Raw genomic sequence first — 20,304 nt, forward strand, 5'->3', positions numbered from 1 at the left:
ATTTTTGTTTTTGAATTCTCAGCACTAAGCAAGATGCTTGGCACATTAATAACTTAATTAAGTGCTTATTGGTTTATTGGTCAGCTGTGGATGAATCAGTTCCCCATAATTATATCTCAGTTTTCTTATCTGTAAAATGAAGAAGTTGGCCTACACGATCTCAGGTTCCTTCGAGTTACAAAGGAGAAGAGGGAAGGGAATAAACATTTACTAAGTGTCTGCTGTGTGCCAGGCACTGTGCTAAGTGCTTTATAAATGTTATCTCATTTGATCCTCACAACAACCCTGGGAGGTGGATGCTGTTATTATCCCCATTTTACAGATGAGGAAACTGAGGCAGGCAGAAGCTGACAGAATTGCCCAGGATCATACAGCTAGTAAGTGCCTGAGGTAGGATGTGAACTGACTCTCAGTGCAGGGCTTTATCCACTGTGCCACCTAGCTATCTAGGAAGGAAGGAAGGAGGGAAATAATATTTATTAAGCACCTACTAAGCGCCACGCACCATGCCAAGCACTTTACCAATAAGGTTTATGAAATGATAGAATTCCTGTTTTCTTGCCCGTGGTGACCTTGCCCTCAGTAAGCTACTGCAGCTCCCTGAGCCTGTTTCTTCATCTGTAAAATGGGGACAATAATGCTTAAGATTTTGAGCTGGAGGAGACTTTCAAAGATCACCAATCCCATCTGTCCATTTTACTGATGAGGAAAAAGTGAAGTGACTTATATAAGGTCACACCTATCTTAAGTGGCAGGGCTGGAGTTATACTGGCAGCCTCCCAAGGCTGGCATGGGGAAAGTTCTTTAAAAAGGGCAGAGGGCTACAGAAATGTGAGCTGTGACTAATTCTTGCATCTACAATTTCCAGCCCCAGATTGGTGCATCTGTGATAATCCAACTGTCTGCTGCTTCTGCTTATATTATAGAGCAGCTTAAACAACTCATTTGCTTTTCAAGGTGACGTGCTGGTGGTTCCCATCAAACTCCACAAGTGCCCTTTCTGCCCATATACAGCCAAGCAGAAGGGCATCCTCAAACGGCACATCCGCTCCCACACCGGGGAGCGACCCTACCCCTGCGACACCTGTGGGAAGAGGTTCACCCGCCAGGAGCACCTGCGGAGCCACGCCCTGAGTGTGAGTCTGGGAGTGCCCCCTCTTCCTGCAGGCACGGACGGGCCCAGGGTCATCTGGTATAGGGCAGCAGCATTCTGGGTGTGGCGTTGCCTTTGGGCCCCCTCCGTTGTGTAAGACTGGCTGACGGTCACCAGTTTCTGGTGCTGAGACCCCAGCTACCCTAGGCCAAGCTTTGAGGAACACTTTTTAGGAGGGAAACTGCTGAGATGGCAAAGCACACAGAAAGTGCTTAGTAAATGCTTCTTGACTTGACAAGATAAAGCTAGAGGTTGTCTACAGCACTCCCTCTTCAGCTTTTTCCACTCACCATCCCTTCAACGCTTCTTAAACTGTGGGCCCCCCATATGGGGTGGTGACCCCCAGTTTAAGACGTGGGGACCAGGATGGTGAAGGAACTGGAAATACTCTTCTGTGAGGACCAGATGAAAGAACTGGGGATGTAATTTAGCCTGAGAAGATTTAGAGGGGGCATGACAGCTGCCTTTAAATGTGCTGGCTTGATTGGCCAGTTATTGGGAACATTGTCCTACTTCTGGTGGGGATTGGCCTGCATGCCCTCTGACCTTGAGAGTCTGTGGCTCTTCCCTCTTTTTTTTTCTCTTGACTCTCAGCTCATCTCATGAGTCCCCCAGCTTATTAATGTAGATCCTATTCCCTAATAGGTTTAAAATGCAGATTCTGATGGAATTTGGATAGGGATGACTTTCACTTTAAAGATCACAGAAAGTCCTTAGATAGCACACTAAGTCCTTAATAAATGCTCGTTGATTTGATTCCTGGTGTCATAGTCCCTGTCCACACTCGGACTGGGAGAGGAGGAGATTTGGGGGTGAAGGGGGAACAGAAAGGAAGGGGAACTCCCTAATTAAGTCTAAACAGGAAAATTCCCTCAGAAGAGGCAGGACAGAGCATATTTGTGGTTCAGGAAAGGTTTGAGAATTGCGCTTCATAACGCTTCTCCCTCCCAATGCCCTTCTGTGTGTTGCTGTCATGTGGTGGTTTGGTCCCCAATTGTAACTTAACTTGTCAAAAAATAAGTTCCCAAAGGACACAGCTAAAATTTCGGACCATAACATCATGAGTAACAATAGGACGGCATGATGTAGTAGAGAGAATTTCCTCAGAGGCAGGAAGACCTGGGTTCAAGTCCTGCCTCTGACATATCCTGGCTGTGTGACCCTCAGCAAATCACAACCTTTCTGTGCTCCAGACAACTCTCTAAGACTATAAATTGCAGAGAAGGGCCAATCCACTTTGGTGGAGAGAGTTTCATTATCTGGGAGTTCTTCTGAGCAGTGAAACCGCAGGTCCAGTCCCTGTCTTAATTATAGTGATAACAATGGTTCATGATATCTCATTTGTTCTTCACACTGACCTGGGGAGGTAGGTGCTATTTTTATCCCTGTTTTACAGAAGAGGAAACTGAGGCTGAGAAAGGTTAAGTGAGTTGTCTAGGGTCTGAGGTGGGATTTGAACCCAGGTCTTCCTGTTTCTAAGTCTAGTGCTTTCTACAAATCACAATCTTTATGGATCTATAAAATGGCATGTTAAAGGTCCTCTTCCTCCTCCTTATGATTGTGCTTCTTGCTTCAGCTTCTCCATCTTTCTCTTTGGTGACCCGGCAAAGGCTTTGCCGGTGGAGCCCAAGATTTGGCAAGTCCTAGTAATCTAGAAATGCTGAGTGATAATAATAACAACAACAACTGAAATATATATGGTTCCTTAAAACTTGCAAAGCATTTTCTAGATGGGCCCAGTCTGTTTCCGAAGGTGAGCCTAGATAGGTGTGGAGCGGCTCACTCCCAGAAGGCTGGCCACCATTCGCAAAGGCTGGCCACCAAGACACATGCTGGGGCTTGGGGGTCTGTATCAGGGGAGGAGCTGAACACAAGCATAGCATCATGGCGCCTTTTAAAGTACTGAGGTCAGAATATTAAACTTTTCTCATGCCCTTTTCATTTACACCTCAGGGAGCTATTTTTCTTTGTCCTTGCCATTCTCCAACCCTAGACCTGCCACCATCTCTAAACATTGAGAGCTCATTCAGTCTCTTCATGCAGATTTCCTGTTCCTTGTTTTAGGTCCATCGCTCCAATCGACCAATCATTTGCAAGGGCTGCCGGAGAACCTTCACAAGCAGCCTGTCTCAGGGGCTGCGCAGGTTTGGTTTATGTGACAGCTGTACGTGTATTACGAATCCACAAGATGACCCAGTACCCATCAACCTGAGCCAGATGGAGGCATCCTCTGAGGGTCAGGAGAAGGGGGATACAGACAATGACTGGCCAATATATGTGGAGTCTGGCGAAGAAAATGATCCTACCAGAGACGATTCTGATGACAAGCAGCAGCTGCACCGAAGCCTTCTGCACCAAGAGGCACTGATGTAGCAATGAATGGGGAGGAGGATTTTTAATGCCCCCCTCATGACTGGTCATTCTGTGGTTCACAACCATCCATGGACTCAGTTTTATGGAACCCTAAGAGGATTTTTTTAAAATGACTACATTTACATTTTTGATAGAACACAATGCAGGGGTTGGCTTTTGTGGTTCCAGAATGTTTTTTTCACTTTTCAGTGCTGTGCACTCTAATTTTGAGGTATTTCTATCAGCCAAATCCTCATTTTGGTCAAGCTGTGGCTGTGTTTTTCAGCTCCCTTTTCTCACTGCTGTGGGTTCGAATCCTGACTAGGAGAGAAGGTGGTTCTCTTAGTAGGTAGGAAAGAGTTTCTTTATTTGTTTTCTTATTTTCTCTCCCCAGGGAGAAGCCTCTGACCCTCCCTCTCCTACATATACACACATACCCCTACCCCCACCCCTCCCAAACCCCCCTCTCCCCGCCACCACTTTTGATCCTGCAACTACTACACTTTTTTCTGAGAAAAGATGGCTAAGAGGACACTTTACTTTGGGCCCAATTTGGAGTTTACCAAACTGTTTAGCTGTGACCTCTCTTTTGATGGTGCCTCCATCAAATAGGGGTGCTATCAATTCAGACACTATGATTTCTAAATTTTATTTTACAGTGAGGGTTTAAATGAACAGTTAATTCTGAAAACCAGTAAAACACTTGAGTGTAAAGTAAGACATCTATCCATAGGTGATGAACAAGGAAGCTATGTGATATCTAAGTGTCCTCCTAACTCTAAGATTCTAGGATTCTGTGATTTCAAGATTTGAAAGTTCCAAGATGCTGCCAGCATCCTAGAACTTTGTGGCTCCAGGTTCCATTTTTCCAAGGTTTCAGAGGAATCTAAAATTCATGGACTCAGATTCTATAATATGTTGATTAGATTAGATAGGTAAGCACAAAAAACATATAATAAAATGCAGAAAATACAAAAAGCGGTTTTCAATAATAAGTCAAGGGGCTCTTCTGCTCTCTTCCTCTAAGGACACATTATAAAGTGAACCTTATGTAGTGGGCAGCAGAGCCCCTGAAGAATTCACAGTTTCACAGAATGTAAAACCTGAAGACCATCAATTCCAAACCCCTCATTTTACAGATGAGGAAACTGAGACCTTAAAAGGCCAAGTGATTTGGCCCAAATCACACAATGAATCAGCGATAAAATTCTTCCAGCCTTTGATATTTAGTGGTACCATGCACATAGCACATGTTTTGTAATTCCAAAAGGATTCCATAAGGTTGTAGATTTTGAGTCCATTTTACAGATCAAAAAACTTGAGTCCCAGAGAATATTTTATCCAAGGTTACACAGAGCAAGGGTTCAAACCCAAATGCTTTGACTTCAAACCTAGCATCCTAACAGAATGTTAGAGCAAAAGTGTAAGCTTTCAAAAAGCAAGTTTTAGTGTCCTGTCCCCATGATCTTTTCAAAGGTTCCACAAAGAACACAGGGAAGTGCCCCGGGGGAAGATAAATGCTTGTGAGATCCACTATATTCCTCCACCATCTTTGCAATCTTCTTGGTTACTCTGGTAAATATGACTGTTTAAGGGATTGAGGAAATCTTGAGTAATAAGGCCATCTTTTATAATTGGGCCCACTGGTTAAATTTACATTGTGGCCTGATTCTTTGCTTTCCTATTGAGGTATAAATGTGTTTTCCTGAAGGTAGTATAGTCATTTTGTTCTCTGCCTCCTGAGTACAAAATTAACTGTATGCCTTATGGAATTAGCTAGGAGCCTAGAAATGATTTATTGGTAAATTCCTTTGAACCAACAAATCATTACAAAGAGTAGTGTGGTGTGGGCTTGAATAGCTAGCCAAAGAAAGAACCAGAGTTATGGCTGTTGGAAGAAAGAATTGAAGTGAGGTTTACTATTAAAAATGAGCCAATACTAGAAACATTTTCCATAATATAAAAAACCAGGGACTCTTTCCTTTTGTTTTAAAGGAGAGATCTTGGTAAGACAGAAATCTTAAAGTGGTAGTGTTGGCGGGATATATAGAAAGCAGTTTTCCATAAGAAAACTTGGGAGTAATATCTCTTTAAATGTTTGAGACTTTTCTACCTCACAATCCAGTTTTGGCACCTATATTGGCGTGTAATGAGATCACAGGCCTGTTTGGGGCCTTATGGCCTTTCTGTATTCCTGAGCATAAAAACATAAATGCCCACTGGGGGCTTCTCTATAAGATTCAGCAAAACAGGGAATGCATCCTAGAAATGGGAGAATGTCAGGGCTTCTTCATCCTTTTCAGACCCTGTATTCCACCTTCACAATTCAGAATCTGTCAATATTGAGAGACCCTCCAAAGCCTTGGGAAGTGGCTGGCTCCCTTTTTCTTGGCAGAGGCACGGGTGGCAGGTAACTAGCCAAAGGTGATAGTTCATTTCGGGTGAAGAAGTAGAATTGAAGAAATCCTGGCTTTGAGGGGTATCCTCAAACCAGTAAATGGATCATTACTGAATTTGAAGTAGCAGAGTGGCTAGTGAAATTTCATCCTTGAAAGATTTCTCAGGATAGAAGTCCTTTCTATAATAATGTTTTAGCCTGTTGTGGTCATAGATGGCCCATTATTTCCCCTTCATCTCAATTCTGGAGGGCAGTATCCTCACTGAAAGCATCGCATTCATAATTATCCTCAGCTCACTGGGTTCTGTCATCTTGTTGGAGGAGGTGTTTTTGTTTTGTTTTATTTTGTTTTGCTTTTTGGAGGGGGGGGGATGGCAATTGGGGTTAAGTGACTTGCCCAAGGTCACACGGCTAGTGTCTAAGGCCAGCTTTGAACTCAGGTCCTCCTGACTCAATGGCTGTGCTCTATTCACTGGTGCCACCTAGCTGCCCCAAGGTGTTTTTTTAATATCCAGTATCAGCTCGTAAACTAAATGTCTATTTTTTTAAAATTACTGTCCACATAGGAGATATTTCTGAGCTTTTGTTAATGCCTTTAAACTGTCATTCAGTGGAGCTGTTTTTATAGGCATTAAATTCACAACTGTGCCAGCACAGGCCAGTAGGAATTGAGATTTTGTATCCCACAGGGAAGTCTTAATGACCCCTTTTCTTTCTGTACATTCAAACCAAGTTCACAAACTTAAAAAAAAAAATTGTAATTGTAAAAATTATGAGCAGTGGAGAAGAAAGAGGATTTGTGTCTGTAATGGAATTTGAAATGGGGTCCATGGATAGTGGGAACTCTAGGGGACAGGCCTTTCCAATGATGAGGGTGGGGTGGGTGGGTTTGGAATGTAAATACAGATTAGTTGTACTAGACTAAGGAATCCTACTGTCTGGTCATTTGGCCAAGAGATGCTGCTAGGTATAAATATTTGAGTGGTTACTAGACATTGAACATCCCTAGTGAGGTGCTGATCCATGGTCCACTGTAGAATGAAAACTTTTGACCATCCTAGGTCATGTCAAGCTGACCATGGAGAACCTCCTGGAAATATGGTACATCATACCCAACTCACAAGGGAAGAAGGGAACAGGCAGAAAGGCCTATATACAGTGAAGCTGAGACTACAGGGGAGACAGGAAAAAAACACTCAGATGACTTCATTTGGGCCTAGAGATTTCCCTGTGTAGAGAAAGCAGGACTATCCTTGTGAAATCTTGTGGGGATGCTGGGCCCTTTTAAAGGCTTAGGTTAAGAGAAACATTCCTATGACACTGATCAGAGTTTTGTAGCTCAGCTTCCTGGGTACCTGGCTGGGCTGGCCTTGCATTTTCTTACAGAGGTCATCATTCCATTTGGAAAAGGATGCACTTTACTATCTTGTTTGGCCTAGGCCGTGTTTTCATTGATGTGTTTCCTTATGCTGTTTGGTCAATCTACCAAGTTCTTCTGCTTTTAGCCAAGTTCTATTGCACCCCCTTCAGAGGACTGGAAAAAGATATCCTTCCTCTCACAAGGCACTTTTTGAGGAAGGAGGAAAGCCATCTTGATTGTAGCTGGATTGATTTGTGTCTAATATGCCCTTGTTCTGAGGAGATGGCAAAGAAAGCCCTTTCTATATGGGCACCTTCAAGTGGGAAATGAAAAACATGGTGTTTTCCCAAGGAGAAAGAGACAGCTAAATACTACATTGGACTTGTAGTCAGAAAGAACTGAATTCAAATCCTGCCTCAGCCTGCAGCTGTGTGATGCTAGACAAGTATTTTAACTGCCCTCAGCCTTAGTTTCCCCATCTATAAAGTAGGGATATAATAGCATCTATCTTATCACAGGGTTGCTGTGAGGATGAAATGAGATAACATATGGAAAGTGCTTTGTAAACCTTAGAGTCCTATATAAATGTTTGCTATTATTATTCTTATCAACATTTACAGTGGGCATTTAGGGGTGAGTAAGCATGGTATCAGTAAGAACACTAGACTCAAAATAGCAAGACCTGGGTCTCAAGGTTCTTAACTGGATGGTTGGGGACAAATTGTTTTCTCTGTTTGAATCTAAGTTTCATCATTAGAAAAAGAGATTAGGCTTATTCTTTTTGGACCTAGAAGAACAGAAGGAAAGTAAGGAGAAGGTACAAAGGAGCCAGTGTAAGAAATTCTGTCAGGAAACAACAATAACAGTAAATAATAGGAGCTGTCCAAAAGTGAAAGGAGCTTCTTAGAGGTGGGGGGCTCCCCTTCCTTGGAGGACTTTTGGCAGAGGCTAGATAACTTCTTGTCTCATATATTATACTGGAGACTAATCTTCGCTTAAGTAGAGGGTGGACCAGATGGCCACTGAAGTCCCTTCCAACTCTCAAGTTCTGTGGATCACCTGTAAAAAGCTCAGAACAGTAGTATCTGTTAGTACTCCCTACCTCCCAGGGTGGCTATGAAAAAGATGATTTTCACACTGGAAAGACTAAAAATTGTGACATATTATTACTATTATTACCACTCATGGTCTGCAGTAACACTGTAGAGATGAATTTTCTACTGATTCACGGCTTCTAATCATCTGATGGCCCTGAATAGTCATCAAAATACCATGCACTTAGTCCTAGAATGTCAGAGCTAGGAGCCACTTGTTTATTGTTCAGTCATGTCCACCTCTTCCTGGTGCCATTTGGGGTTTTCTTGGCAAAGATACTGGAGTGGTGTGCCATTTCCTTCTCCAGTTCATTTTACAGATGAAAAAACTCAGGCAAACCAGATTAAGTGACTTGCCCAGGGTTACACAGCTAGGTAAGAGTCTGAGGCCAGATTGGAACTCAGGAAGATGAATCTTCTTTACTCCAGGCCTGGTGCTCTATTCACTGCACTACCTAGCTGGAGCCACTTAGGACACACGAGGTCCAGAGAAGGGAAGGGACTGTCCTACAGTAACACAGAGCTACATTGTGGTAGAGCAGGGACTAGAATCTCTGTCTTCTGTGACCACTGGTCTAGTGCTTCCCATCACATTGTGCTGCTGTCACATAAGTATATCGGTAAACTATTTTGGGAGGAGGAGGCCAGCCCTCTGTGCAAAGGAAAACATGTCTAGGGCCTCATGTAATTATATACCCTTGTCTTGTGTTGGACATGGCCTGTCAGTTTTAAAGTTGGACAAGGAAGGAGGAGGTGAAGAATCAAATAATAATAGCTTACATTTCTATAGCACTTTGAGACTCTGCTGTGCTTTCCTCATAACACTCCTATGAGTTAGGCAGTGAAAGTATTTTTGGGTTTTCTTTGGATGGGACCTGTGATTTCATTGGCATAGAGATCAGCACCTGCTCTGTGACTTATGCCTTTAGAGAGCTACCTGGAGCCTCAGGAGGGTCAGTGACTTGCTCGGGATCAAACAGACAGTATCTCATAGAGACAGGATTTAATCTAAATCGTCCTGATTTCCAGGCAGGGCCTTTGTCCACTCTCCCAAACTGTCTCTGGTAAAAGTATCTTTATCCCAATTTTAGAGATGAAGGAACTGAAGCCCAGAAGGAGGAAGTGCCTTGCCTAAGGTCACTCAGAGCTGAGACTTGAATCCAAGAAATTCCTATTCTAAGACTAGTGTTTCTGCCATTGTGACACACTGTGCCCTTTATATTAGGAAGTTTATTTAGTTTTATTGTGTTTGGTGCCCAAGCAGATCAGCAGCCAGAAAAGTCCAAGCTCTGAATGAAATAGGAACATTGGATCCAATGTGAGCCATTTACTTTATTTTTTTTTAAGCAATTGGGGTTAAGTAACTTGCTCAAGGTTACACGGCCAGTTATTTCTGGGTGTGGTGCTAAGTGTCTGAGCCCAGGATTCGATCTCTAGGTCTTCTCAACACTGGAGCCGGTGCTCTTACTTGCTGTGCTACCTGGCCGCCCCGAGCCATTTACTTTAAATAAAGTATTATGGGTTGTTGTTTGCATATGTTCATGGTCTTGGTCTCAAAAGGTCCCTGTGGAAAAAACGGTGAAACAAGATCCTCAGATTTCCTTTGTGACAACCTTACAGGATGAGCCCAGTACTCAATGAAAGACATTAAGAGGCTGGGTGGGGCTGTCTTGTCTGAAGCTAAGGAAAAATGACCAGCCAATACCTCCCTCTTTATTGTGATGTCCAAAGTAAAAACTTATCTCTAGTGTCTGGGATCACAGTGCATTTGAGTAACATCTTCAATAACATCCTTTATTTGAAGTTTTTCTAAAAGGCTTTCATAGTAGTTGCTTCGACTATCAGTGAAATGCCTCTTTTTAATACCTACTCCTCCTTCCTCTCTCTCCAAGCAGTATTCCATGTGTTAGAAAAAGGCTCTATCTATTTTGAGATGAAAATGAATCTGGGGCCAGCAAGGGTTCAAATTAGCATCTCATTTAGAAAATAAGCTTGGGAAGAAAAGGAGATGATATCTAAGGTGCCATTATCCTGCCTGGCTTATGCTGAATCTGATCATGAAGCTGGAACAAAAAGCTTAGCATGAGAGCATCTCCAGCCTTTAGCAATCAAAAGACTTTCCTTATCTTATTTGGCAATGTACTCTCAAAAGCCAGTCGAGGTATAGGAATGTCCTGTCCCTTCTAGTTCCTGAACATTTAACTCAAGTAGATCACTGGAAAGCTTGGGCTGAGTAAGGAGCTTTAACATTTTTGACAGGATCACAGGTTTAGAGCTGGCAGGAATCTTTGAGCTCACCTACAAGGGAGCCCCTTGTTTAACAAATGAGGAAACTGGGCTCAAAGAAATAAATGACTTGCCTAACATTACACAGGTATTGATGGCAGAGATGAGATTTGAACTCAGGTTTTTTGACTCCACATCTAATACTCTGTTACCTGGACCATGCTGCTTCTATGATAATGTTGTTAGTCCACTGTAAACAAGTTCCATGGGAAAGTTGTGAGACCCTGCAGTAGTGTGGTGCTATTTACCACTGAATGACAATGTTGTGTTTATGGCACTTATTGTTGTTTGTAACTTTCTGCCTTAGTAGTTTTTTCTTAGAACTACTTCATCTCTACATGAGTGGGGCCAATAACATGTAAAGGGTTGCTTACACATGTTGTGAGTGTGAAATTATAAATCCTTTGCTCTTAGTTGCACATCTTTTATTTACTTGGGCCTCATTCATATTCCAGGCTTTGGGTTTGATCTTCTGTAACTGAGATGAGGATGACACTTGCTTTATATAAAAAGCTAATAAATGTAAATCACTTTGCAAGCCTTAAGGCACTATATACATGCTATCATCATCATCATCATCATCACCACTAGTATTAGACTTTAGTTGAGGAAAAGCAACGCATCACAAAATGCAGTCATTCAGTCAGTCAGCTAGCATTTATTAAGCACCTACTATGTGTTAGGCACTGTATAAGCACTGGAGATAGAAAGGCAAAAACAACAACAAAAAATAGCTCTTGCTCTCAAGGAGTTAATATGAAACATGAGACAACATGCAAACAACTGTACAATTGCTATATCCAGGGTAAACTGGACATAGGTCAAAGGGAAGGCACTAAGATTAAGGACACATAGAACTGGCTTCTTGCAGAAGGTGGGATTTTAACTGAGACTTGAAGGAAGCCAAATGGAGGCTATTTTTATTTACTGTGCTTTGAAAAGAAAAATTATTCTATTAATCATCTCTTTTCATATCTTGGTCCCATGGTGTAAGAGACCACTAGTCTCCCTTTGGAGATGGAATTTTTGCTAATCAAAGTCTCTCCAATGAGGCTATTAAAATTTTGATTGAAGATGGCAGCTTACTTCTTTGGCAATACAGTGTGTAGTAATAGAAACCATAACTGTGGCAGATGACCCAGAAACCTGAGGAAGAGCCCAGAGCTACAGTTGCAGCTCTCTGGACCATGACAGCTTGGTACTTCCCATAAACCACCTAAAGGAAAAGGAAACTGACATCCAGTCTTTGGCTGCCAAGTTTCTGAGTTGGCCTGTTTCTCTGTTAAATGTATTTGTTGCCAGGGAGCTGAAGACATTAGAAGGGAAAAAAAGTCAGACCAAAGTTGTGAATGATCTGGACCAGCAGATTGCAGCAACAGGCACCTTCCTCTCAAAAGCAGGGGGAATAATCTCCAGTGGTACATTCCTAGGTTGGTCTATACTGTATGTTTTTATGTATATGATCTGTGCCTATTGGTGTTATGTGGTCTAATTCTGTATTGTTTTTTACTGGAAAAAAAAAATACAAAGTGGAATAAATGACTCAGCTGAACAAGAGAATTTGGGTTCGCCGTTCCCTTCTCTCTCCCCCAAACCATACTTTTGGTACCTTATTGTTTTAGAAAATGAAATTTTGCGGGGCTAAATACCAGTGTGTAGCATTCACAGTGTGGACAGAGAACATGTTCAGTTTGAAAATGTTATGCAGAGAATAAGAGCGAGCTGAGACCTGGGTTCAAGGTAAATTTAGGTGTGGATTTATTAAGTGCTCAACTATCTGGAGTATAAACTCAAATCAGGTAGCCCCGAATTGGAGTACATACAGTGCTTATAAAAGCTAAAACTACAAAAAACCACGATTGGGGAGGGGAGCTAGCATAAGCAATGACGTACATAAGCCAAGAATTGCCATTGGTTAGACCTATAGCTCAGGGCTATTTTGGAAATATGGCACAAGGGTACAAGGGTGCAACTTCCCTGAAACAAGGGGGTCCCTCCCAGAACAGGGTGGAGGGTACAGGGTGCAGGGTCATGTTCTGGGTAAAGGGTGTGGGGACCCTGCTTGGTCAGTAGGAACAGAGCAGGGTGGTCTCTTCTTAAGATAAACTTGTGCCATGACCCCGGGACTACACCTTGGGCAATACACAAGATTATGCCTTAAACTGTTTTAAGCTATTACAGGGCATAGGATAGAGACAAAGACAAATATATAAAGGGGCTTAATGGTGGGCTCCAAATCAGGTGGTGTGTGATTTAGGTTTGGGCACAACAATACCAACAAACCAATGATCCAAATGCATAGTTGATGGTATGGACTGGTTTTTATTTTAGGATGGCCAAGCTGACTATCTGCATGAAGCAAATGCGTCTTCCTCTAGTGTCAAGAAAACTACTCTATCAGAAAATAAATCTGAAAGAAATGAAATCCACTTTCTTTCTAAAGGCTTGGAATGGCTGATGAGGAAATGTTAACTACTGGAAAAATAATAATTGGTTGTTAGTATTTTGGGTCTGGCACAGCAGATCTGGAGTTATGTACAATGTGGTGTGAACAGATGTATTAAAATGAATTCAAACCACTATTAACATAGATATAACTAGGGTGGAGCCACTGGGGTTTTACCTCAGGGCACTGAGAGCACTTGTAGTCCTTTAGAAGTATTAGCAGCAGCAGAGCTTTGCCTCTGGTTAGCAAGAATAATTAGTTAAAATAGAAAGCTACCAAATGGCCCCAAGGTGAGTTCCCCTCTCCCACCCATCACAATTCAGCTGAGGGTGGCTCCATTCCACTTGACCCAGTATAGTTTGTGGTACTTGCCTTTGATATAAAAATTCCCAGTTTGAAGTATTAGACTATCTGTATCTGTCTTAATGTGCCTATCATACTGCACTATTCAAATGAATTTGTGATCTCATTGATTTAGATTAGATTTAGATTTTTAGAAGTTTTCTTTAGTGATACAGAGAACAACTCATTCATGGTGATTCATTCCAGGTGATTCGTCCATCCTCTCCCATATGGTCCTTACAAGGGGATCTGTCCCCTGTGCTAGAGGCTTTCCTTTCTTCCTATGGATAATAAAAGTATGACACCAGACATCTGTCATTCTCACCACATGAGCAGTCCATATTTCCTTCTTATCTATTACCACTGTAATATCAAGAATTTTAAATTGATACAATTTCAAGAAATATTATAAAGCCAAAGACATATTTTTTGGAAAAAATAAAAGTGCTAGAGGCAGTCTCTGACTTTTGAATATTCCATCTAACAGAGATTTGGATACAGGAACAGGAAGTAGTTTGCAGATCCTGCCTCTCATGGAGACAATCATCTCATGATCCCCAATTCAGAACTGGAGTGATGGGCTAAGCACCTTCTCTTATGCATGTATAGTAGTGTAGAGAGCTAAAAAGTTTCCAGTGGCCAGCAGCATCTGTACTGATGCCCAGTGAGGGGAGAGATATATTCCTGGGATACCAACTTAGAACTTGAAATGCATTTTCTCATGTGAAAAATGAATACATGGGAGGGCAGTGTTAATATGGTAGAGGGGTACTTCCAGAAAACTCCAAACAGACCTAGAAAATGCACCAGAACAAATTACATTGGGGAAAACCAGAAAAAGTCATGGTGAGTCATTTGTCCAATTTAGGAATAACCAAGAGAGGAATCCCAGACCAAAGTGGAGCCTGATATTTGCCATTCTGAGCTACTAAGGAGTTTCCCAATTGGCAGACAGTGGCTGAGTCCAACAGTAGTCTACTCAGACCCAAATCTTGGTCAGGAACTTGCAAAGCTCAGACCAGGGTGGGGACAGAATTGTTGGTGGGGGAAGGTATGACAGCAATCAGACTGCACTCCAGATTAGACCCCTTTTGGAGTACTGAAAAGCTGTAACTTGAGTTGTTAATGGAATCCAGGGATAATATAACACTTAAGTTAATATCCTGAGAAATCAGCAATAGGACCAGCCCAGACCTTCCCTCCAGAGCCTGGCCCTAACATCAAGTCCAAAGTCATTCTTCTAGAAGAATGAGCAAACAAAAAAAGGAAAGCTCAAGACAAAAACCCAGGAGAATGACTCCAAAACATCTGCAAGCAAAGTCTCAAAGAAAAACATGGCTTGGGAACAAATTAACTAGAATTCCTAGAAGAAATGAAGTAAGATTTAAAAAAAGGTTATTGTAAATTAAATGAGAGCACTGAAGGACAAAACTGGAAAAGAAATAAGAACTATAAAAGAAAAAATTAGGAAATTAATAGCTTGGCATAAAAGAAACAAAATTTGACTATGCAACAAACTCCCAGATAACTAGAATGGACCAAATAGAAGCCAATAACTCTATGAGACAATAAGAAATATTAAAACAAAATCAAAAGACTGAAAAAATAGAACAAGATGTAAGGTATCTCTAGCAAAAACAACTGACCTGGAAAATAGGTAGGGGAGATAATGTCTAAGGATCATTGTACTATCTGAATACCATGATCAAAAAAGGAGACTAGATAGCCTATTTAAAAAATTCTTAAAAGAAAATTGCCCAGATCTCTTATGAGGAACCAGAAGGCAAAGTGGAAATAAAAGAATTCACCAGTCCCCTTCTGAACCAAATCCCCAAATGAAAACTAACAGGAATATCAAAGCCAAAATCTAAAACTTCCAGGTCAAAGAAAAAAATACTTGGATTAGCTAGAAAGAAAGAATTCAAGTACCAAGTAGCCATGTAGTCAGGATCAAACAGAATTTAGAGAACTTGGAATACAGCATTCCAGAAGGCAAAGGACATGGACTTATAGCCAAGTATAATTTACCAAGGAATACTGAGTATAATGCTATAGGGGTAGAAATAGATCTTTAATGAAATAGAAGACTCCTAAGCATTCTTGATAAAAAGACCAGAGCTGTGTAGAAACTTTGAAGTAAAAACAAAACAAAACCACACCAGGAATTAAGAGAGAAACATAAAAAGGAAGCATGAATGGATAATAATGAGGGGATAAATAATGATAAACTGCTTACATTCAAATATAAGGAAATGATGTATGTGTCCTTAGTGAACCTTACTGAACATCATCAGGTTCAATGAGGGAGTCCAATTAGACAGGGCTTGGGAGTTGTTCTGTTATGTCTTGATGCTCTTAAGAGAAAAATGGAAAAGAGAAGGGAAGAATACATTAGTAAGGAAAGAGAAAGGAAGGTTAGAGAAAATTATCTCATAATCTGAGTGTGCAAATGAATGTCTATATAAATGAGATAGGGGTGGGAAGAGCATCTAAGACATCAACCACACTTTCATATGAGCTGGTTAAAAAAAAAAGAATGCATACCATAGTTTGGTACAGAAAAGCATTTTGCTCAATAGGGAAATAGGAAGGGGAGAGGGATAGTTAGAGGGAAGAGTTAGTACTAAGCAAAACAAACTAATTAAAGATGTACAAATAGATTTGTAGCTTTTTGAGGTGTCAAAGAATGGGAATCTGAGAGAGTACCCATAAATTGGGTAATAAAGAAATAACCTATGGTATATAATGGAATACTGTTGTGCTATAAGAAAAGAAGATGGTTTCAGAGGCATCTGAGAACACATATGAACTGATGTCAAGTGAAGTGAACAGAACCAGGAAAACAATTTATATGATGACAACAATATGGTAAAGACCAACAGCTTTGAATTAGGAACTCAACATCATGATGATCAACCATGACTCTAGAGAACTAATGATGGAATATACTACCTACCCCTTGACAGGTAAAGCACTCGAGTGCCTGAGACAAATTTTTTTTAGGCATGACCTATGTGGAAATTTGTTTTTGATTCACATATTTGTAATGGGTTTTGTTTTTCTTTAGTTTTCACTGGAAGTTTGCGTGTATGTGTGTGTGGGGGGGAGAATGAGTGGGAGAGAAAGAAGGTAGATTCTTTTGCTAATTGAAAAAAATATGCAATTTGAAAAATAACACTCGGTGGTTAGATATAGATAACATAAACAACCACTAGAACTATGTTTGCAGACACCATTTGTGTTAGTCTTTTGTTGGCTACCCTGGGAACCTAACTAGCATTGACCACACTATTTCTATGGAAATTGTGTGAAATCCTTTCAAGTTTCTAATTACTGACAAAGTTTTACAACATAACTCGGGGAGGGGATAACTGGAAATTGGCTGTTAAAACGTAGCTATGAAAGTTCTTTAAGAAAATCACTTTAATGGCCAAAATGGATTGGAGTAAGGTGAGACTTGACACAAAAGTGCAATTAGGAGGCTAGTATAATAAACCAGGTGAGAGATGATGTGGGACTGAACTAGGGTGGTGACCGTGTGAATGGGCAGAGAGATGTGGACAAACGTGAGAGATGTTATAGAGGCAGAAATGACAAAAGAATTTACCAAGCGATTGGCATGCTTATTAAAATTCTAGCTGACAGTAGATTGAATCATGTTTTTAAAAATATCTTGACAGGATAGAACACTGAGCTAAGATAGATAAGTGGAATTGTAATACAGATGAACAGCGTCTTATACTTGAATTAAAAAAAAATCAATTGTGCAAGTATAAAATGTGGGAGATAGGGTTAAATAGCAAGTGGTTCATCCAAAAAAGATCTGGTGGGGTTAGCGGACCGCAAGCTCAATTTGACTCATGAATGAAATACAGTAGCCAAGAATGATAGTGCAATCTTAGACAGTGTGGAGAGAGGAAAGATTTCCTGGAGTAAGGAAGTAACAATCCTGTGGCACCTTGCCCTTGTCAAATGACAATGGTATGTCTTATTCTAGGAAGGACTCTGATAAGCTGGAGGGCAGCCAAGATGAAAGAGCTCGAGTTTATGGTAAATGAGGATCATTTGAAAGATGGAGAAGAGAAGACTTAGTAGGGACCTGACAGCTGTCTTCAAGGATGTGAGGGACTGTTATAGGAGAAATATAAAGTGCTGTACAATCCTTTGATGTTTCTTGAACTCTGTTTTATAACTTGGATTAATCTTGTAACTGACTTGTGAAACAATTTTAATTTTTTGTGGAAACTTACCAACTGGGGTACTGATCTCCTCCTGTTCCTCCTACCCCACCTTTGCCTTTGCTGATGATGTGTCTCGGTAAGAAACCATATTCTTCCCCATTTATTGGTATAAGGCCCTCATTGTCACAAGATGGTGTAGCAGCAAGCACCCTGGCATCCCTAGGGTGGCTGCTCACACAGGTTCTTGGATCTGCTTTGATAAAGGAAAGCAACTCAAAATGGGTTAACAAGCTTACTTTAATCAGTCAGATGTATATCATTTACCTAGTTCAGGGGAAAAAGATCAGCACCCCGAACTTCAGAACATACAGATAGAATTATCAAGACAGAAACAGATCAAATAGTTTCCTAACTGTCCAACCATTACATCCATACCAAACAACATCTGGCTTTCAACATCTGGGTTTTTCAAAGCCGGGGGGCCCTGGACAACGGCTTCCCAGAATACAGATCAAATCACAGAACACTTCTCAAAGTGAACCCCCAAAACAAAGCTACACATCAGGGCTTATATAGCCTTCTCCTGGCTCAGAGAATGTAACAACCTTATTGACTCACTGGCCAATCAAGAAGTATCTACTGAAAAACAAGCCTCCCACCCCAGGCTTCTGGTGCACTTTAGCCTAGGGGCAGGGAAGATCTTCCAAATTTGCATTCCCATTACAGATGGCCAAGGTCAGAATGCTGAGCAGGCATTTATTTTCCCTGCCCTGGCAGACAGACCCCTACCACCATGCAGATGGGTGTGGGAATGTCCCTGAAGAGCCTTATAAAAACCCCATTAAAATTCCTAACCAGTGGAATAATCACTTATAGTTCTTTGACATCATGTTTCTATCCTACCCTCAGCTGATGCCCAGGGATCGTCTCTTCCTTCCCTAATTCCCTGAGTGGGGCCCTTTCCCCATATCCCCTATTCCTTCCTGTTAAGTACCACTGATAAAGTCTCCTATAATGTCTCTTGGAGTTATTCCTTCCTGTCAGAATCTAACTGAACGAGGTGGATGGGGAATAAGTCAAGCCCTGGCCATTAGTAACTTCCCTTAGCTCATGAATAGTGGACCAGGGCTAGGAACAGGACTTTATGATCTGTGTTCCGGAATGGAGTACAGGTATTGATACAATCGGTAACATTAATGATAGAATTCTGAAAGGAATGGGAGGAGCAAATTCAGGCCTAGAGGACATAATATTAGATGGGTTAAAGATAATGGGGAGCAGCATTTTTTTAACTTTAATTTTTATTTTATTTTTTACTTTCCCTGTAGCATTTTATTTCTTAGCCAATATTTTATTCCTCCCCCCCATTATCTATAAAGACAATTTTTAACATTCATTTAAAAAAATTTTCTTTCGAATTCCAAAGTTTTTCTTTCCCTCTCTCACCTCCCTCCTCCCTGAAAGAGTAAGCAATTTGTTCTAGGTTATACATGTTCAGTCATGCAAAACATATTATTGTATTAGTCATATTATGGAAGAAGACACTGACCTAATGGGGTAAAAAGCCACAAAAAAAATACAGAAAGTAAAAAAAAAGTAAGCCTTAATCTCCATTCAGACTCCATCAATTCTTTCTCTGGAGGCAGACAGCATTTTTCATAAGAGTCCTGTGGAATTGTCTTAGATCATCGTGTTGCTGAGAAGAGCTAAATCAGCCGTAGCTGATCACTGCACAGTAGGGCTGTTACTTTGTAAGATGTTCTCCTGGTTTGGGGGAGCAGCAATTTTAAGGCTGGTAGAAATATTTGGCATGGGCTTGCCATAACTATAGGCATATGCTTTATCTATTGGTTAGAGTAGTGCCAGGCATGTGTTTCATTTACTATCGAGTAAAGGCAGCTAAGTGGCTCAGTGGATAAAATGCTGGGCTTGGAGTCAGGAAGACCTGAGTTCAAATATGAGATACTTCCTAGCTGTGTGACCCTCTAGGTCCTAAAGTGCAGCCCTGTGACCGAATCTAAACTTCACAGAACTGAGGACTTGAGGACCTAGAGGGTCACATGTGGCCTTGAGACTATAGGTTCCCCTCCTCTGGTCTAGATAGTAAGATCTCCCAATTAAAGGATTCTGTGTGCTCCATTAGAGATCCCGACCTCAGAGTAGGGCCTTAAGATTCTCCAGTCTTCTTCCTCAAGTGAGTATTCACAGCCTAGAGGCTATAGCCTACCCTACCCAGGACATGGCCTACTTCACCAGAGAAGTGTGGTACAAGAGAACTGAAGCTTCAGAGAGACGATGCCATGATATGCAAATAAATTGGATTTAATCGAGGGAAGGCTGTGCAAAATCACCAGCCTCACTTTCTCCCCTGGAGCCATCTGGTTCCAGCGGTCAGAGACAGATCAGGACAATTAGAGCTGGTCCAGGATGCAGTGGGGAACCTTGGCCTTTTCAAGCTAAGGTCTTTAACAGTTTCAGTTTGATCAAGGTAACCCAGTGATTAAGGCTTAATAAGAATTGAGGCAGAAAGTGGCTTTTTTACCTAGTTAAAAGGAGCTGCCTATTGGGGACCAAACTGAAACTGGTCAGTTGGGCAACATCGCTTTCCTTTCCTTCCTTCCTTCCTTCCTTCCTTCCTTCCTTCCTTCCTTCCTTCCTTCCTTCCTTCCTTCCTTCCTTCCTTCCTTCCTTC

The 20,304-nt window shown here is 41.4% G+C and overlaps 2 protein-coding genes across 2 annotated transcripts in view; one reads left to right on the forward strand and one right to left on the reverse strand.

The window, feature by feature from the left end:
* ZBTB8B (zinc finger and BTB domain containing 8B) overlaps positions 1–11,590 on the forward strand; it is a 27,314-nt gene extending 15,724 nt beyond the window's left edge. The window contains exons 2-3 of the mRNA XM_069068105.1: positions 958–1,136; positions 3,218–11,590. Of these exons, the coding sequence (XP_068924206.1) occupies positions 958–1,136; positions 3,218–3,526 (488 nt within the window). The 3' untranslated portion in view covers positions 3,527–11,590. The remainder of the gene's footprint in view (positions 1–957; positions 1,137–3,217) is intronic.
* The window catches only part of BSDC1 (BSD domain containing 1), a 215,875-nt gene that overhangs the window by 76,867 nt on the left and 118,704 nt on the right, over positions 1–20,304 (reverse strand). The gene's annotated exons all lie outside the window — the stretch shown is intronic.

The sequence above is a fragment of the Petaurus breviceps genome, unplaced genomic scaffold (genome assembly GCF_028583685.1).
Source record: "Petaurus breviceps papuanus isolate PSGF00001 unplaced genomic scaffold, PetGlider_PUasm1.0 90760, whole genome shotgun sequence".
Taxonomy (NCBI): domain Eukaryota; kingdom Metazoa; phylum Chordata; class Mammalia; order Diprotodontia; family Petauridae; genus Petaurus; species Petaurus breviceps.